Source organism: Erpetoichthys calabaricus, chromosome 2 (genome assembly GCF_900747795.2).
Source record: "Erpetoichthys calabaricus chromosome 2, fErpCal1.3, whole genome shotgun sequence".
Lineage (NCBI taxonomy): Eukaryota > Metazoa > Chordata > Cladistia > Polypteriformes > Polypteridae > Erpetoichthys > Erpetoichthys calabaricus.
This window is the reverse complement of record NC_041395.2, coordinates 192,479,402-192,499,127: the sequence shown is the minus strand read 5'-3', so window position 1 is coordinate 192,499,127 and position 19,726 is coordinate 192,479,402. Positions and strand designations below refer to the sequence as shown.

General features: G+C 39.5%; 1 protein-coding gene across 1 annotated transcript in view; it reads right to left on the bottom strand.

The window, feature by feature from the left end:
- The window catches only part of uggt1 (UDP-glucose glycoprotein glucosyltransferase 1), a 234,292-nt gene that overhangs the window by 132,202 nt on the left and 82,364 nt on the right, over positions 1 to 19,726 (bottom strand). Inside the window, 2 exon segments of the mRNA XM_051921917.1 lie at positions 2,955 to 3,015; positions 11,739 to 11,838. Of these exon segments, the coding sequence (XP_051777877.1) occupies positions 2,955 to 3,015; positions 11,739 to 11,838 (161 nt within the window).

Here is a 19,726-nt window from a genome sequence, read left to right as displayed (position 1 = left end):
AATTCAAAGTTCTGTCAAATACTGCGCAGGCTAAAAAAAAAACAAACTATAGCATTTGTAAACAAGTTCTGTCATATATTACACAAAGATATAAAAAATACCAACATATAACATTTTTATAAAATTACCAACTTCAAGTTCTGTCTAATATTGCACAAAGATATCAGAAAAAATAAAACAATTGTAAAATACGACTGAGTTACAGTGCATCCTTAAAGTATTCACAGCGCATCACTTTTTCCACATTCTGTTATGTTATAGCCTTATTCCAAAATGGATTAAATTCATTTTTTTCCTCAGAATTCAACACCCCATAATGACAACGTGAAAAAAGTTTACTTGAGATTTTTGTAGAGAAAAGCCAAGCAAAATGACACCTTTTATTGGCTAACTAGAAAGATTACAATATGCAAGCTTTCGAGGCAACTCAGGCCCCTTCTTCAGGCAAGATGTAGCCTGAGTTGCCTCGAAAGCTTGCATATTGTAATCTTTCTAGTTAGCCAATAAAAGGTGTCATTTTGCTTGGCTTTTCTCTACATTCATAATGGCTAACACGGTACAACACCCTAGTACTTGAGATTTTTGCAAATTTATTAAAAATAAAAAAATTGAGAAAGCACATGAACATAAGCATTCACAGCCTTTGCTCAATACTTTGTTGATGCACCTTTGGATGATTCACAAGACAGCTCAAAAATGTTTATAAGCTTTCTAGCCAATTTAAAGCAAATATATACAATTTCTTTCATCAGTATGTTATGTTAACAAACATAGTGCATACCAAGCATTTGTAGTTTCATTAAGTACAGGGTAAGCCAAAATGAAGTACCACATTTCTCAAGGTCATTGCACAAGGTAGAGGCAGCCAAATGAGTTGGGTTAGGGTCCTTTGATAGGCAATCTTTTGTTGTTTTCAGTCAGCAACATGTCTTGGTCCAGTGCACATCGTGCTTTTGCTGTCAATGCGTACTTCAAAAACAATGAATCCATCATCACTACGCAACGTGCCTTCCGCACGCACTTCAGCATTCCTCCTAATGATGACGTCCCAAATTGGTAACCAGTTCTTCAGTGGGTGTCTAAATTTAGACACACAGGTACAACATTGAACAGAAAATCTCCAGGCCATCCACAAACTGTATAAATGCCTGAAAACATCCAAGCTGTAAGGGCTTCAATTTTGCAGTCTCTTAGATGTTCAGCACGCAAACATGCTTCTGCCTTAGGCATTTCCAACAGGTCTTTGAGGAGGATTTTGCATGAGGACCTTAATTTCCATCCATACAAAATGATGGTAGTGCAGGAACTCACTGAGAGAGACTGGGAGAGCCGTAGAGAATTGTGCGCTAACATTTTGCAAACCGTTCATTGAGATGCCATGTTCATGTGCAGCGACAAGGCCCATTTCCATTTGAATGGCAGCATAAATAAGCAAAATTTTCACTATTAGGCTGAAACCAACCGTTGTGAACTTCATTAGAGACCCCTGCACAGTGAGCATGTTACAGTTTGGTGCGCCGTTGCAGAATTTGGCATTGTAGACCCTTACTTATTTAAGGAGGGGGGAGAAACTGTCACCGTCACTTCAGAACGTTACATTGAAATGCTAGAAAACATTTTGTGGCCCCAGCTGGAAGAAACAGATGTGGTGAATGTCTGGTTTCAACATGATGGAGCAACAGCTCATACAACACGGTGATCCATGCAAGTTTCACAGAAGATGTTTCCGGAAAAGCTGATCTCCCTGCGCGACGATGTCGGTTGGCCTTCACGTTTGTCTGATCTCCCTCCGTGTGATTATTCTTGTGGGGCTATCTCAAGTTGAAGGTATACACACACCGAGCTCAAAACCTTGAAGCTCTCAAGGACGATATTTGCCACAAAATCAATGCTATTCTCCTTGAAATGGCTGAACAAGTCATGCGAGTGATCAGAAATTGTCTCGAAGAGTGTATCGCTAACGATGGCCACCACCTTGAAGACATTTTTAAAGCACAATGAAAAAAATCTATTTTGTACACCCTTCCTTGCATCATAATGAAATTTATTTTTATCTTGTAGCGTTTTTGTAGAATAAACACTTGAAATGTGGTACTTCTTTTTGGCTCACCCTGTATAAAGTATTATCAATTTTATAATTTGACAATGAATTAGATGAAAAAAGTATATCTAAATAAAAATGAAACAGACAAAGACATGCATGTTAGGATAAATGTCAATTATAAACTCTCTCTAGGCAAATGTAAGTGATTCATTTAATTCCTTAACTTCCCACCCCAGACAAATAGAGGCGGGTTAAGGGATTGTAATAGTTATCTTGTGGCTTAATATCCAATAGCTTACACATTATAATGCAAGCCTAGTCATTCTGATAAACTTGCACCCTCCTGATCCTGAAATGTGTGTCCTGCACATGACTATCATGCATCCACAACATCACACTGGGTCTGCCGTCCTTCATCGTGTTCGATCACTGTTACTTTATTGGATCAAGCCTAGAGGACATCTGGTTTACTCAGTCAGTAGCAGCTTGCCAGTAAATACTACCTAGAGGCCTAGTTCGAGAGATGGGACCCAGTATCGAACATTTTGGATAAACTTTGTAAATAGATGTTTTAAATATACATTTAATTAATTTTTTCTGTTAGTAATAAAATAGAAAGAATGTAATTTTACTTTCAAGATGTGCCAAAATAAATTTTTTGGGGGAATTAACTCTAAATCAAACAGAGCCTTTATTTTTTTGGAGTTTTTCTAGAAAAAAAATACTACTAAGAAAATGTATTGGTCATAATGTTAAAATAAATATGCACAAATGTATGTACATTATAATCTATAAAAAATGTCTAGATAAATAGATAGACCAATCAGTTAATCAAAATTTGTCCCGGTGGGAAATTTGGCGTGTAAAAGAATACATAATAAAACTTAACCCTAAGTGTATTCATTTTTACCTTTTGGTTTTCTTCTATTTCTTTTCTGAGTTCCAAGTTTACTACTGTTCGTGTAATTGACCTAAACAGATGAATACAATATATTATTTCATACATCAATTGATCGGCTATTTTAAGTCAAAAAATGAAATACAGTAGTTAATTCAATTCATTGTTACAATTCACTTCCAATAAATCCAGTGTTGCACACATTTAGAAATATAATACAAAATATCCTCCAACAAAACACACCATCACATTGTAATTACTAAAAAATATGCAAAGGTATAAATATGAAGATATTTTTCCTGAACATTTCACTTTATTTTTATTTACACGTCCATCTCTCTCCATTTTGTAATATTTTATATTCACACACAGACATATTTACAGGTAGTTAATGGAGTTTTATGCTTTAAAACAACACTGAATATTATTTGACCCCTTGACAGTTTTTAGCATTATGAAATGCTAAGAAGTTTACTAATCTTGAGCAAACTTTAGAGTGGAGGATGCAATTATCTACTTCCTCCACAAGGCAAATTCTGACCTGGGCAAAGCTGGCAGCACTGTGAGGATTATGTTTTTGGATTTAACCAGTGCAACCAATACCATGCTGCAACCTCTGTTAAGGGGTAAGCTCAGAAATACGTAGGTCGATGAGCCCTTAGTATTGTAGATAATGGACTGTCAGGCAGTTTAGGAGACTCAAGGACAGTGTTTCTGATATGGATGTGAGCAACAATGGAGCACCACAAGCAGCGGTCCTGTCTCCTGTTCTCTTCATTCTGGTACACCTCAGAGTATAAAATATAACACCACATTATGTTACTAGCAAAAATTCTCTGATGATTTTACACTTATGGGGGGTACTGACAAAGAGAACGAGAGAGTACAGGAGTCAGTTGGAGTCCTTTGTTTCTTGGTGCAGAAAGAATTTTGTGCAACTAAACATAGTAAAACCAAGTAAGTGATTATTGAATTTTTCCGCACCTCCTCTGCCTCAGGGGACCACTTCCTGAATGAGCGTGTGGTTGTAGGTAGGACCCTCACTCTTGGTTTGTAGTGAGGCTGAAGCAGAACCAGGTTATGATCTGCTTTCCCAAGCGCAGGCAGCGGGGTGGCGCTGTATGCCTCTTTAATGTCTGCATACAGTAAATCAATAGTCTTATTTCCCCGGGTGTTACAGTCCACATACTGGGAGAAGGCAGGTAATGTTTTGTCCAGCGTCACAGGGTTCAAGTCTCTAGCGATTAGCACAAGCGCCTCAGGATGCTGCGTTTGTAACTTAGCAACAGCAGAATAGATGATGTCATTCGCTGTCTCCACGTCCGCCCGAGGAGGGATGTAAACAATAACAAGAATGACGTGTCCAAACTCTCTGGGCAAGTAATAGGGATGCAAACTTACAGCCAACAGTTCGATGTCCCTGCAGCAAGTGGAGACTTTGACATAAACATGTCCAGAGTTACACCACCGTGTATTAACATAGAGAGTGAGTCCTCCTTCTTTGTGCTTCCCACAGGCACTTGCATCTCTGTCCGCTCTAACTGTGCTAAACCCGGGTAGCTCCACATTAGCATCTGGGATGGTGGTAGTTAGCCACGTTTCGCAAAAGCACAACAAATTGCATTCTCTGTAGGTTCTGACATTTTTCACCAGCGCAGCCGGTTCGTCGATCTTATTTGATAGCGAGTTCACATTTCCCATGATCACAGAAGGCACCGAAGGGTTAAAACACCACTTTCTCGCAAGCCGCTTCATTTTTAGCTTAGTGCCGGCTCTGCTGCCATGATACCGCCTTCTTACCTCGTCGGGTAAATAGGGAACCACACTGGCACTGGCATTTGTTCTCAGCACTCGAAGTTGAGTACTTGAATAGACGAGTCTCGGCGTGTAAAAATCCATGCCCACGTTGTAAAAGTAAGTGTGTCCAGGGAATGAATCCACATAAAATAAAGTGATAGGAGTGATCAATAAAAAAGAGAAAAATAAAAGTAGAAAAATAAAGTCGTACACGGAGCTGCTGAAAAGGCTGCCACTCTCGTCGGCGCCTGAGTCAATACTGAGTCAATACTACTCAACGAGTTGATATACACTTAGTATACTCCTATAAGTAATTGGGGGCCAAAGTCAATGACATGTTGGACCGGTCTCACTACACAGAGGAACTATATAAGAAAGTGCAGGGGAGGTTCTTCTCTCTTAGGAAACTGCATTCCTTTAATGTGGGTGGTGAAGTCCTTCACACGTTCTAAAATTTTGTGATGGCCAGGATGATTTTCAATGCTGTGGTGTGCTGGGCTGCTCACTTTGAGAGAGACCCAGCAAATCAGCAAATAAATTAAAAAGCCAGGCTCAGTCAAGGAATGTAATCTGGACCCCATGCAGTTATTAGTAAATGAAAGAATTTAAACAAAACTGAGTGCCATTATGAAGAATGCAGCACATCCTCTCCATCCCTCAGTAATTTCCTTCAACTAACTATTCAGCAGAAGTAGGTCAAGAAATATTATCAGGGATCATTTATACCAACAGCAATATGCCTGCCTAATATGTCAATGTGACTGTCAAAACTTTTTCTTTTTAATTTTCTTCCATTTTAGTTATTCAGGTATGTGCTCAGACTATAGTGTGTGTGTAAATATTTTATGATGATAATAATACGATGCAAAAAATACTTAATACCATGCCTACACTTTCCACACTGAGTCTTAGAAACCCTGCAACAGGCCATCTAAAAGAAAGAGACATTCTGTTGCAAAATTTCTGGTCTTGGGCAGTCTCAGCGAAGCTTGCAACAGTGTAGGCATGACACCTCCTAGTGTCCACGTGGGTAGTTGTGTAAACTGCAGATACTGTACTATTCGAGTTTCATAGTATTACTATTTCATGTATTTCTATTAAAAAAAAAGTTACAACTAATACAGCAAGCAAGCATCTGTCGGTTCTGCTGTCTGTTTTGGGGTAGCAAGCCATCAGTCAGTAAAATGTCAGTGGAAATTTTTTTTTTTGTTTTGTTACAGACAGTCAATGATTTTAACAGACATGCTTTAAATATGAACATCTTTTACTGACAGTTGGCAACCCTGACTTGAACCCACAAGAAAAAGTCTTAGAAAAGCCAGAGTTATCCTGAGATGTTCCCAGAACTTTTCAGAGCCTAGAAATGACTCTTTATGCTCACAACCACTCAAATAGTTCAGAACCTTAAATCATAAAGGGTCTCATTCAGCTTACAGGCTGTTCTGTTTGTTGCCACAAAGTTCAAAACTTCAAGTAACTAACTGCAGAGGTGAATACTGATACTTGTTTATAGTACATGGAGAAGGCTCAGTAGCTAAAAGTCAGCAGCATGTTTTCAAATGAACATAGACAGAGTCAATGAAGCATGTAAGAGTTTCACTGTACTTTGCACAAAAAACAACCAATCCATAAATACATGGGGAGAACTTTCAAAACCTGTGCAGACCATGGTACTACGAGGCAGGACTAATGACTTTGAGCCAGCACAAAAAAAGCTCCACGAGTGGCAGCAACAGCTCTGTGGGCTGGGAGGCGAAGGGATGTGATATCAAATGGTGAGAGAATGAAATAAGCTTCATTCATATTGAAAAAATATAAATGATCTTAAAGTTTATCTTTTTCAGTTTTTATTGCCTAGCTATCTAGAGAAGCACAAGCAGTCAAGGAAAGTACCACTTAATGTTCTGTAATGTTTGCAAATTTTGGTAGCAACTACACATTTAGAAAATACATTTTTAGTGCTGTTTTTCAGATTCATGTGAGAAGGCTCATGACTACTTGCTTTGGTCAAAAATGTATCCAGGTTGGACACAAATTCAGAGAGCACAAGGAAGAAGAATTAATTTGAGACATAAAATTTCACAAAACTCATAAACAGGTCATTTGTGATCTATTGTTTTGTGCTAACTAGAAAATCTTAATTTTAGACCAAATCGGAAGTACAATGCTGCACTTTTGTCAAGTGATGAAGATGATGAAACCCTACCAGCGGCCCTGTGACCTCCAAGATTTAATAAAAGTAAGATGTCTTGTCAGTTTTTATCTGTTAAGTTCTAAATGGTTAATGTGTTATATGTTAATTTTTGTTTTTTACCCAGATAGTGCATAACAAAGACAGCATCACAGAACCTACTAACTTGTCATTTTAACAATTGTCTCAATAAGGGGCAGAAAAAATAGCACTACGATTGTGGTTGATGAAACTATTCTCAGGACAAAAATGAAAACATAAAATAAATATTTCATTCCTATTCTAATAAACTATATTTCAGTATTTAATAAATAGACTGGTAATGTAGCAAAGTAAACATTTACCCTTTCAGTATTGCATGACAGTAGTACACATTTTGGTTTTCAGGTTTAAGTTGTGCTTTATGGACCCATCACCAAGAACGGCCATTCACCTGAAAGATAATTCTACACTGACACCAAGCACCTATGGATAGTATAACACTTTATATAACGGTGTAACAAAGACCACATCAGAAAGCCACTGCAAACTTGACATTTTGATAATTTCTCATTCAGGGCCAGAACCACTAGTGCTACCACAAATTCCAGGGGCCTCATGTATAAACGGTGCATACACACAAAAATGCCTGTTTCCACGCTCCACTAAATTTGGCGTAAAGCCATGCACATTCTCACACCAGCTCAATAATCCATTGCATACACGTTTTCGGCTCGGTTTTACAAACTGCCGGCACCCAACATCAAAGCAGGGCTGCTGTTCCTGTGTGGTTTCCCTTTCTTTTTTAGATCCACATCAATGATGCGGCTTTATCAAATACACTGAAAATAATCGCATATCGTTTATAAATTTAAGGTATCTGGTTGTAATCATCCTGTAACAACATAATGGTTCATGGAATGGCCAAACTATTCCAAATACCACAGTTGCTTTAACGTTGTTACTTTCAGTGCACCACTTGCTGTCTCAGCCATGCACACAGTCTATTTGAACTTCACCCATTCGGCAAATGCTTCAGAGCCTTTCCTGCACAAACCTCTCAGTTCAAAAACGCTATAAGCACACTCAATCAGTCCATCGAGTGCTCCTGGTAGAACTGTTTATATTTATAAATACAATTACCTCACTGTAAACTTGCACTACAGTTGTAATATTGCACAACCTGAGCCACTTTATGAACCATTTGCATTATCTGCTCTGTATATGTACATGTATATTGTACTTCTGCTTTCATATTGTGTAGGTTTCACTGTTTTTATCATATTATTATTATTTTATCATTTTATATGAAAATAAGTTTGTGGAGGATTTGAATATTGAATCTCACTGTACCATACAATAACAATAAAGGAATTTAATTCAATTCAATAGAAGAGCCATCTTCTTGGAGCTCTTGATATCATTTTTAAGATGACATGCATTAAAGTATGTATATTACATTATACAGATAAATTGTTAACTTCATTTAAATAATGTATACTGTTAGTAATGAAGCGTGTGGGCACAGTGGCGCAGCAGTAGAGATGAGCTGGTGCCCCATTCAGGGATTAGTCCTGCCTTGCGCTGTATGCTTGCAGGGACTGGCGCGACCCTTGATTAACAGATGAGTGGAATAACTAAACATGTACTATGAAGATATTTCAATGTTCCTTAAAATTTTTGAAGAATCGGCGTTCTAAGCCTACAGATGGCTTGACAATTATTACTGATTGTGTGGCGATTGGTTACTTGGAGAAAGAAAAGGTAGGACAGGAATTGGGGGTTAGTACATTTGAAAGAGACAGTACTGCTGCAATAAATTATTTCATGAAGGGTCGTGCACATCCCAGCAAGCATCTTGCGGGAGCCAGGAAAAATCTCTGGACAGGGAGCATGCTCATCGCTACCACCATCAGAATCTACAATAATCTGTACGCATTCGCATCATTCACTGCTCAAAACGTAGATTTACACGATTCTGGACCATACGCTATGAGAATCTGTGGTCCCACAACAATTAAAGCTACTACAAGTTTAATTTTGAAGAAACCACAATTCAGTCAGGTTTATATTTATGATCACGAAGAAGCGATGCAACATAGAATTGAAATAATTAAACAATTGGACGTATTAGAAATTCTACAGCCAATAATTAATACAAACCTTTGCGTCCAAAAGCATCGCACTTTACACAAAATTTATCTGCAAAACACAGACAAAGAAGTTTTCTTGGATTTCTATATGAATCCGAAAGATCACAGTCGCATTTATAATAAACCAACATGTTAAAAAGTGTTTACGTATTAATTTCAAAGCCAAACAGAATGTAAACGTATAACTCAATGAACACCTCTAATGCAATATGAAACATAATTTTATTTCATGTTTTTTGTTTCATAATTTACTATTTTTAACTATGGTTACTTACTCGCTGTAATGTAAAATAGTTAGTCCTATTATGCATATATATGTGTTGTGGAACATGATCCAGACACAGACAGACAGACACGTTGGACCAGGCCCCTCATGGACCCCGTGATCATCAGAGGTGACTGTGTGCAGAGAGTACAGACCTATAAATACCTGGGAGTGCAGCTGGATGATAAATTGGACTGGACTGCCAATACTGATGCTCTGTGTAAGAAAGGACAGAGCCGACTACACTTCCTTAGAAGGCTGGCGTCCTTCAACATCTGCAATAAAATGCTGCAGATGTTCTATCAGACGGTTGTGGCCAGCGCCCTCTTCAACGCAGTGGTGTGCCAGGGAAGCAGCATAAAGAAGAGGGACGCCTTACGCCTGGACAAACTGGTGAGGAAAGCAGGCTCTATTGTAGGCACGGAGCTGGACAGTTTGACATCCGTGGCAGAGCTACGGGCACTGAGCAGGCTCCTGTCAATAATGGAGAATCCACTGCATCCACTAAACAGTATCATCTCCAGACAGAGGAGCAGCTTCAGCAACAGACTGCTGTCAATGTCCTGCTCCACTGACAGACTGAGAAGATCGCTCCTTCCCCACACTATGCGACTCTTCAATTCCACCCGGGGGGGAGGTAAACGTTACAATTATACAAAATTATATACCTGCATTGTTATCGGCATTGTTATTAATAAAGTATCTATCTATCTAATCACCCCACATACATTTATTGAGGTGCTCCATCTTTACAAATATTGCACACAAACCTCAATACCCCAAAGTCCTGGCCACCACAATGCCTTTTCCTTCTTCAGGCCGCCTCCTTCTCTCTCCTCCAGACCTCGTCCGTCTTCCACCCAACTCTAGTCACAATATGAAGGGAGGCGGCCCCTTTTATATTCCCCCGGATGTGCTCCAGGTGTGTTCCGGCAATCTTCCACCGACACGCCCCAGTGTGGCGGAAGTGCCAGCTGCATCCCCGGAAGCACTCCAGGTGTCCCTGCTCCTCTACCCCCCAGCTCTTCCAGGTATGGCGGAAGTGCTGAGGTCCAGGGCTCCAAAGGCATAGGGGCCTCCCTGGCGGTGTCGATGGGCCCCTACAGGGTTGAGCTTCAAAGCTCTGTACCCATGGCCCCCAAAGGTACCAGGGCGGTCGCCTCCACATGGTCTGGGGAAGGCGCAAGCCATCCTCCGGTCCTCCTGGACACCCCCCCAGCCATCTCCGACAGTGTATGTATGTGTGTATATATATATATATATATATGTGTGTGTATATAAGTTACATGTAATGCCTCATTTTGTATTCATACCTATATTTCTATAAAAAAAAAGTAACATTTAATGTCTCAATTTCAAATAAAATATTTTTTGCACTTTAAGCAGTGCTGTTTTTTTCATATAAGTATTGTCAAGCTTGGGTCACAGAGTTGCACGAGTGACAGGAAGGCAAGTTCAGGATTTCAAGGAAAACACAGGTAATTTACTACTGTATAGAGAAAGCAGGTACAGTCTCAAGACATCGTTCAAAATAGGAGCTGTTACTTCAGCAGTCCAGCACATGAAACAGGAGATGAGACACGGCCGAGCGTCCTGCTTTAGCTCCCATCTTCACATTAGAAGAACACCAGCGGCTCAGAATCACAGCGGTGGTAGACACGGTCTGGAGAACAGAGATCAGGATATACACATACACACACAACTTTAATGAGTCAACTAAGTCCAACACGAAATTTAGCTAAACAAGGAGACTGTACTAGGTTGTCGAGTTAAACTTTTTTATAAACGGTAATTTTTAAAATCCAAACAGGAACCACATTTTGGCAACTTATATCTGTATTCTCTTTCTTTTAGTCTCTACAAAAGGCAGAAGGAAAGAAAAAAAGGCCATTCACAATAAAGTTCTAAAACCAGATGTGACTCTGGAAGTGCAGGTTAATCCAAGTATAGATAACAAGTACCTTTAAACCCTTTATCCCATTAAAGAACCAACATATTCTTCATCACAACAGCCAATATTCACTGCCAAATGCAGGTTTACCCAGGTTCATCCCACATAGGCCTGTCACCTGTTGGAAACTAATCAGACAATGGCTGCATGTAGCTTCTTTGATTTAAGCTTGACTGGACTATGTACACATGCCGTAAACTCTATGAGTAGATCACAATATCCAGGTTTCAAATAAGAATCACTTTTTTTCTTAAAGTGCAATAACAGAAATAAAATTTAGGACTACATTTTGTATGACGACTCTCCTTATAGCAATTAGATTTTTTCAACTTTCAATCCAAAATGTATTTTTAAATTTAATAGCAGATGTTATAACGTTAAGAGACTCAACTAAAATGTACAATATTAAAAACATAAAAAAATGACTTATAATAATAAATTATTCTATATTTATGCTTACCTGGCTTTATTAGGAAAGTTCTGGCTTAGATCCCTCATGACCATCAATGCATCAACAGAGGGCGCTGAAAGGATTCGAGCTGCTGTTTGGAAACTTAGATCTGAAAAAGAGTTATTTAAAAATTAGTTAATTATTATTAAAAACTTTACTAAAGCCAAATGTAGACCCAGTAACGATAAACAAAAATTTATAAAACTCATTTTATAGTAACCCACTCCTCCCAGTCCCCCATTCCCAAAGGCTGTAAATGTGTTTTATGTGAAAGCATCTGTTCAAGCTTTAAGAAGCTTCCCTACTGTGTGTTGTAGTCAAACCACTTTACAGTATAAAACAGTATAAAAAAAGTCATTGCTTTCCACTAAAATTAAACACAGATGAGTATACAGAATATACACATACACAAGAGGGGAGAAAAAAAAACGGTGATCCGGATGATGTTGTTGATGATGATGATAATGATACAAAGCCATACAACTTAAACGCTGTTCATTTTCAAATAATATTGCATTAGTGCAACAATGTTTTCTGATTGGTACTATTCAGATCATAAAATGATTTCTTCAAAATGTCACATATATTTGTCTCTTTCTTTTTTTTCCGGTGTAGCGTTGACATCGTGCACCAGAAGGCGTGAGCTTATTCAGTGCAAGCAGAAGCACGCTGGTGGCCTGTTGCTTGTGCTACAACAAGCTTGACTTGGCGGCGTTCTAAGCACATGTACTGTACAAAGCGTGCACGGGTGCCACTGAAAAAAAAGCGTTCATGGCTCACCTTGCAGAGGAGCTTCGTCGTCACTTCTTACAAGAAAAGGCGATGGATAAAGCAAAAGAGGATGCAACATCGACAAGCTTCTGTTCCAAGACCGCTGCTTCCCCAGCCCCTTCAGTATAATAGTAACCACAGCACAGAGAGAAGTGTGTGCATTGCAACAGGTACAAATGTCGTAAATGTAGAAAGGATGGTCCATGGGGGTGTGGGAACTGTTAACATTTGAATCTGATAATTGGATATAGTGCGGAACTGACCTCTCTGTACTGTTCTGTCCTCTGCATGTCCTGGAGCCTCACGTATAATGCCGTGCTTAGAACTCACACTATAACATGGCGTAAGCACAAAAGTGGGATTGTGCGTACGCACAGAAAAATCCAGATGCAGGAATCTGTGCACACGCAAACTTTCACGTTCTTCCACTACATAAATCCCGATCAGCGTGAAAAGTAACGCACGTGCACGCGCCTTCTGTCCTGCCCCAACTCCTCCCAGAATTACGCCTCTTTGAATATGCAAATCAATATAAATAGCCCTTAAGCTCAGCCTTCTGTGAAAAGACAATGGGAAAAGCACGGGGGAAAATATAAGAATTTCAGCGAATACCAAATGGAGGCAAAGGAAAAACGTTCTATTTGTTGGTTTAAACAGTGGTATAATCAACAAAATGAAGTTGATCAAGTGACAGAGTGTCGGAGAAACTTGAAAGCTCAAGTTCACAAAGTCGCACAGTGCCCGAAATAAAAAAGAAATCACATATCAAAGTCGTCGTGAAAAGGCAAGTCATAGCCCACCGTCTGAGTGTCATATGAAAGCTTATTAGGGTACAGACAAAACAAAATAGGCACACAGTGGGGAAAAAAGCACGAAATGTCAACTTTAATCTCGAAATTTCCACTTTAATCACGTAGTTTATTTTGCCATTAAAGTAGAACATTATAAACTTCATCTTAAAATCGTTTAATTTACTAGTTTCTAAAATCCCATTGTAACTAAAGTAGCACATTAAATGCTTTGTTCTGTATTTGACCTTCTATGTGCTCTGTGTGTGAATCACTACCTGCATCTTAAACAGGTTTTCTTTTTCTCCGACAGCACACATAATCCATTACATTCGTGATATTACAGCTCTCTGAATAATTAAAATACTGAGATGTATACGTGATATCTTTTTCATGATAATAGGAGTTAAAGCATGTTATTAAACACGGTGGTGCAGTGTTTGTTCATGTCTCACGCAAGAGGCTTGCTGCGCCATGCGTGACCTCGATGAAATAATTTATTACAGAAGTTCTGTCTCTTTCAAATGTACTAACCTCCAATTCCTGTCCTTACTTTTCTCTCTCCAAATACCCAATCGCCACACAATCAGCTCTGTAATAGACGTGAAGCCATTTGTAAGCTTAGAACGCCGATTCTTCAAAACTTTTAAGGAACATTGAAATATCTTCGTAGTACATGTTTAATTATTTTATCCGTCTATCCTTCCTATCCGCAAGGCAGGAGCTATCCGTGAACTAGCTAGCACTGTGGCACCGTGTCCTCACATGTTTAATTATTAACAATACAGATTATTTAAATGAAGTTAAAGTTTTATCTGTATACTATAAGCAACATATTTTGCTGCATTTTATCTTAAAAATGATATTGTCATCATACGCGCTTTATAAAGTGGCGCAGGTTGTGCAATATTATAACTGTAGTGTAAGTTTACAGTGGGTAATTGTACTTATAAGTACAAGCAGTTCTACAAGGAGCACTTGATGGTCTGATTGAGTGTGTTTATAGTTCTTGGGATGAAACTGTTTCTGAAACGCGAGGTCCGTACAGGAAAGGCTTTGACGCTTTTTCCCGTGGCTGAGGTAGTGTGTACTTGAAACTGTATACAGATAATTCTCTTTCCGATCAGCTGCTGCTGTGATTCCCCACTCAGATACAGTGATATAAATACTCTTGAGTGGTGCAGTGAGAGTAATATGGAAAAAGATGATCTGCAGTGGCAACCCTTAACGGGAGCAGCTGAAAGAAGAAGAAGATGCATTGAGCGTAACAATGCTAAAGCAGTTATGGTATTTGGAATACTATGGCTATTCCCTGGACCATTATATTGCTACAGGTTAATTACAATCAGATGCATTACACTAATAAACAATATGCAGTTAATTTCAGTGTATTTATAAAGCCGCGTCAGGAACGTGGGTCTAAGAAAGAAAGGATGACCACACAGGAACAGTAGCACTGCTTTGACGCTGGGTGCCGCCAGTCTACAAAACCTAGCGGAGAAATTGCATACGCCAAGGTATGAGGTACCGTGGAAATGTGCGTGGCTTTACGCCAAGTTTAGGTTTTATACATCGCAATTTGAGCGTGGAAACGTTTGTACGCAACATTTCTGTGCATACGCACCGTTTATACATGAGGCCCCTGGAGTACAAAAGAAACAGTGCTGTGCACCCAAAAGTGGACACTGGCAAGATCGAAAAAATAAAAAAAAAACGCGATCACTGGTACAAAGCGCAAGAAGGCCGTGCAAATGAATATAAATAATATGAATAATGTTTTCCGAAATGTACTATACAGGTCATAAAATGAGTTATTCCAAATATCATATATACCTATGTCTCTGTTTTTTTTTTTTTTTGTCAGTGCGGCTTTGACATCATGGACCATAAGGCGCATACTAATTCAGCGTGAGCAGGAACACTCAATAAGACTGAATAAAAAAAGAAAATTCAAGTGATGTTGAGATACGAAGCAGGCAGACTCAGCAGCGTTTGTGTGTCAGCTTTTATCCATCCAGTTCAGAGAATTTCCAGTTCTATTGTCTCAAAACACCACTCACATCTACAGTTATTCCCAGTTTCAGATAAAAAGTAACAGCGTCAGATCTGGGAGGGGGGGGGTTGTTGTATTGTGATCGTGACTGAGAGAATAAAAGTGAAAAAAAAGCGCTAACTTTTACAAGTCCTATAAATTTACATCGTCTGTATTATTGTAATATACAAATCTGTATTATTGTTTTTATTGTATAATATTAACAATAAGAACAGCTCACTACTCAAAACGGTAAATTTGCCAGGGAGCCGGTTTCGAACTCACAACCTCCGGATTATAAGTCAGCGGATCTTACCGCTACACCACGGAAGATGGTTTAGGTTTACGTTTATTTGTCATATATAGGTTAACACAGGGTCAACATACAATGAAATGTGTATGACGAGAAAAACAAGTCACTCAGCCTAGATCCAATAAAGCTTAAAAAAAGATTACAAGTTAAAAATAGACAAGTCATATAAAATAAAATGTGTATGTTTTAAAAGAAGTTATAGAGCAATATGAGTTGAATGAGCAGCAAGTACAAATGACAGTTATTGCACAGATAATGTTTTATAAGTACATATGCATATTCCATAAAGTGCAGATGCATGTTCCAGTCAGTATTCTGAGTGTGTGCAGGTACAGTTTGTGTGTGAGTAGTGCAATGTAGATGTAGTGCAATGTAGATATAATGTAAGTATATGTAAGTGTTCAGGTGTTGCTGTTGAGGAGTCGAATGGCCTGGTGGTAAAAGCTGTTCTAAGTCTTGTAGTCTGAGCAGCTAGACTCCTGTATCGTCTGCCAGACGGTAACAAGGAGAACAGCTGGCGTGCTGGATGGCTGTGGTCCTTTATGATGCTGCTTGTCTTATGCAAGCACCGATGGAGGTAAATGTCTTCAATGGCAGGAAGACTCTTGCCCGTGATGTGCTCTGCTGCCTTCACTCTGTGTAGTGATTTCCGGCTGCTGGCAGAGCAGCTCCCATACCAGACGGTAATGCAGCCCGTCAGCAGACTCTCCACCACACTCCTGTAAAAGTTTGAGGTGATGTTGGCATTCATGCCAAACTTCCTCAGCCTCCTCAGGAAGTAGAGCCGCTGGCGGGCTTTCTTGACCACAGTGTCTATGTGAAGGGTCCACGAGAGATCCTCGGTGATGTCTACTCTGAGGAACTTGAAGCTGTTAACCCTTTCAACTTCTGTGCCACTGATGTAGATGGCCTGGTGTTCTCTGCCTTGTTGTTTTCGATAGTCCACAATCTCCTTGGTTTTGCGGACGTTAAGAGACAAGTTGTTATCTAGGCACCAATTACTCAATGCCAGCACCTCCTCTCTGTAGGCCATCTCATCGTTGTCAGTGATAAGGCCTATGATGGTTGTGTCATCTGCAAACTTGATGATGGTGTTTGTGCCGTGTTTTGCAACACAGTCGTGGGTGAACAAGGAATACAAGAGGGGGCTAAACACACAGCCCTGCGGCGCTCCTGTGTTTAAAATGAGTGATGAGGATGTGTGTTTGCCGACTCTCACCACCTGGGGGCCTGTTTGTGAGGAAAGAGAAAATCCATCTGCAGATGGTCGTCCCCAACCCAAGGTCGTCAAGCTTCAAGACGAGTCATGAGGGGATGATGGTGTTGAATGCTGAGCTGTAATCTATGAACAGCATTCTTACATATGTATTTCCTCTTTCCAGGTGAGTGAGGGCAGTGTTTATTGTTAGCGCAATGGCATCCTCTGTCGATCTGTTTGCTCTGTAAGCAAATTGGAGAAGATCCAGCGTGTCTGGGAGGGAGGAGCAGATGTAACCTTTGACCAGTTGCTCGAAGCACTTCATAATGACCGATGTCAGTGCAACCGGGCGATAGTCATTCAGACAGGAAACCACCGTTTCTCTGGGACAGGAATGATGGTGGATGCCATGGCGTATTGTACTTGCACCTTTTGTGAAAGTGTTTATTTGATATTTGCCAATCAGTCTTCACACATTATACAGTTCATGTCTACATTTTGTTATTTATTACTAAAACAAGAAAAATGTTTCTGTTTTAATGATGTGTTTACACAGATTGTTGCAGACACAAAACACACATCAAATTATTTCCCCTTACAATTCTGAGTAGGTCACTCCCAGATAATCAATCAAGGCAGGAACTGGGAGAACTTCTTGCCTGTTCTGAGGCGGTGGGGGGATGGTATAGCGAGCTGTTTACTGCTTGAGGTGCGAAGGGATTTAAGGTGGGCCGGATTTACAACTTTTTTCGTTGGCGCTGGTAATTCTAGTGTTAATTTTAGTGTTACCAAAGCCTACAAAAAAACTTGTAATTCCGGCCCAAGTTAAATCCCTTCACACCTCTCCGTCAGTGTCTTTTGTCTTGTAAATGTGTCGATCAACAGAAGCAGCCGGCTATACCACCCCCCATACCCCCCCCCACCCCCACCGTCGTAGAAAGGGCAAAAAGTTCTCCCAGCTCAAGCCTTGATTATCTTGGAGGGATGTGCTGGAACTTCATAGGGTAAATAATATACATTATTTGGAACACATGCATTTCATGTGTGTTCCGTGTCTACAACAATCTATGTAAACACATTGTTAAAACAGAAACATTTTTCATATTTTAGTAATGAAAGACAAAATGTAGACTTGAAGCATATAATGTGTGAAGTCCAAATATCAAATAAACACTTTGACAAAACGTGCAAGTATAATACGCAAGCTTTGTGGTACAGCGGTAAGACCAGCTGACTTGTAATCAAAAGGCCACTGGTTTGATACTCGCTTCCTTGCAAATTTACAGTTTTGAGTAGTGAGCTGCTCTTATTGTTAATATTATACGATAAAAACATATATTTGATTTGAATCTGTAACAGCCGGTGTAAATGTATGGTACTTGTAAAAGGTAGCAGTTTTTTTCACTTTTATTCTCTCAGTCATAATCACGATTTTCCCCTGATCTTGCCCAGTCTCCACATTTTGGGGCATGGTGGTTATTTGAAAACGAACAGAGTCAGATCAGATGCTGATGTTGAAAGTTAGGGTCAGATCAGGAGGGGGAGTGGGAGAGGGTGAACATGACTGAGAGAATAAAACTGAAAAAAAGCTAACTTTTACAAGTACCATAAACTTCCACCCGATCTGACGTTGTATGTTTACAAATAATATTGCATTAATGTGAAGATGTTTTCTGATTGGTACTATTCAGGTAATAAAATGATTTCTTCAAAATGTCACATTTATTTGTATCTTTTTTTTTTTTTTTCCCCTGGTGCTGAGTTGACATCATGGACCAGAAGGCGTGAGCAGGAACACGCAGGTGGCCGGTTGCTGTGTACTACAACATGGCAGCGATGAATGCAGATGTACTGTACAAGGCATGCACGGGTCCACTGAAAAATGAAGAGTGTTCTTTGCTCACCTTGCAGAGGAACTTCGTCATCGCATCTTACAAAAAAAGGCGATGGAAAAAGAAAAAGAGGATGCAATATTGACAAGCTTCTGTTCCAAGACCGCTGCTTCCCCCAGGAAAGCAAACGCACTCAGTGTCAGGTGTCCCTTCAATGTAACAGGAACCACAGCATAGAAAGAAGTGAAGTACATTGCAACAGGTACACATGCTGTAAATGTAGGAAGGACGGTCCTTTGGTGTGTAGGAACTGTTAATAGTTGAGTTTGATAATTGCATATAGCGTGAAACTGAGCTCTCTGTACTATTCTTTCCTCTGCATGTTCTGGAGAACAAAAGAAACACCACCATGCACCAAAATGTGAAGACTGGGTAAGATCGGGGGGAAAAATCTTGATCACTGATTACAACTGCAAGAAGGTATGCAAATTAATATGAATAATATGAATAATGTTGCATATATACATATGTAGCATACATATATGCATATGTCTCTGTTTTTTTTGTCAGTGCGGATTTGACATCATGGGCCATAAGGTGCATACTAATTCAGCGTGAGTTGGAACACCTTGAATAAAACTGAATAAAAAAAATTCAAGTGACAATGAGATACCAGGAAGGCATAATACACCAGCATTTGTGTTTTAGCTTTTATCCCTCCAGATCAGATAATTTCCAGTTCCACTGTCTCAAAACACCACACACATCTACAGTTATTCCCAGTTTCAAATAAAAAATAACAGAGTCAGATATGGGGTGGTGGTTTGGGCATTTATCGTGATTGTGACTGACAGAAGTGGAAAAAAAAAAAAAACACTAACTTTTACAAGTACTATAAATTTACACCGGCTGTTACAGAAACAAATCAAATGTATGTACAGTAATCCCTCCTCCATCGCGGGGGTTGCGTTCCAGAGCCACCCGCGAAATAAGAAAATCCGCGAAGTAGAAACCATATGTTTATATGGTTATTTTTATATTGTCATGCTTGGGTCACAGATTT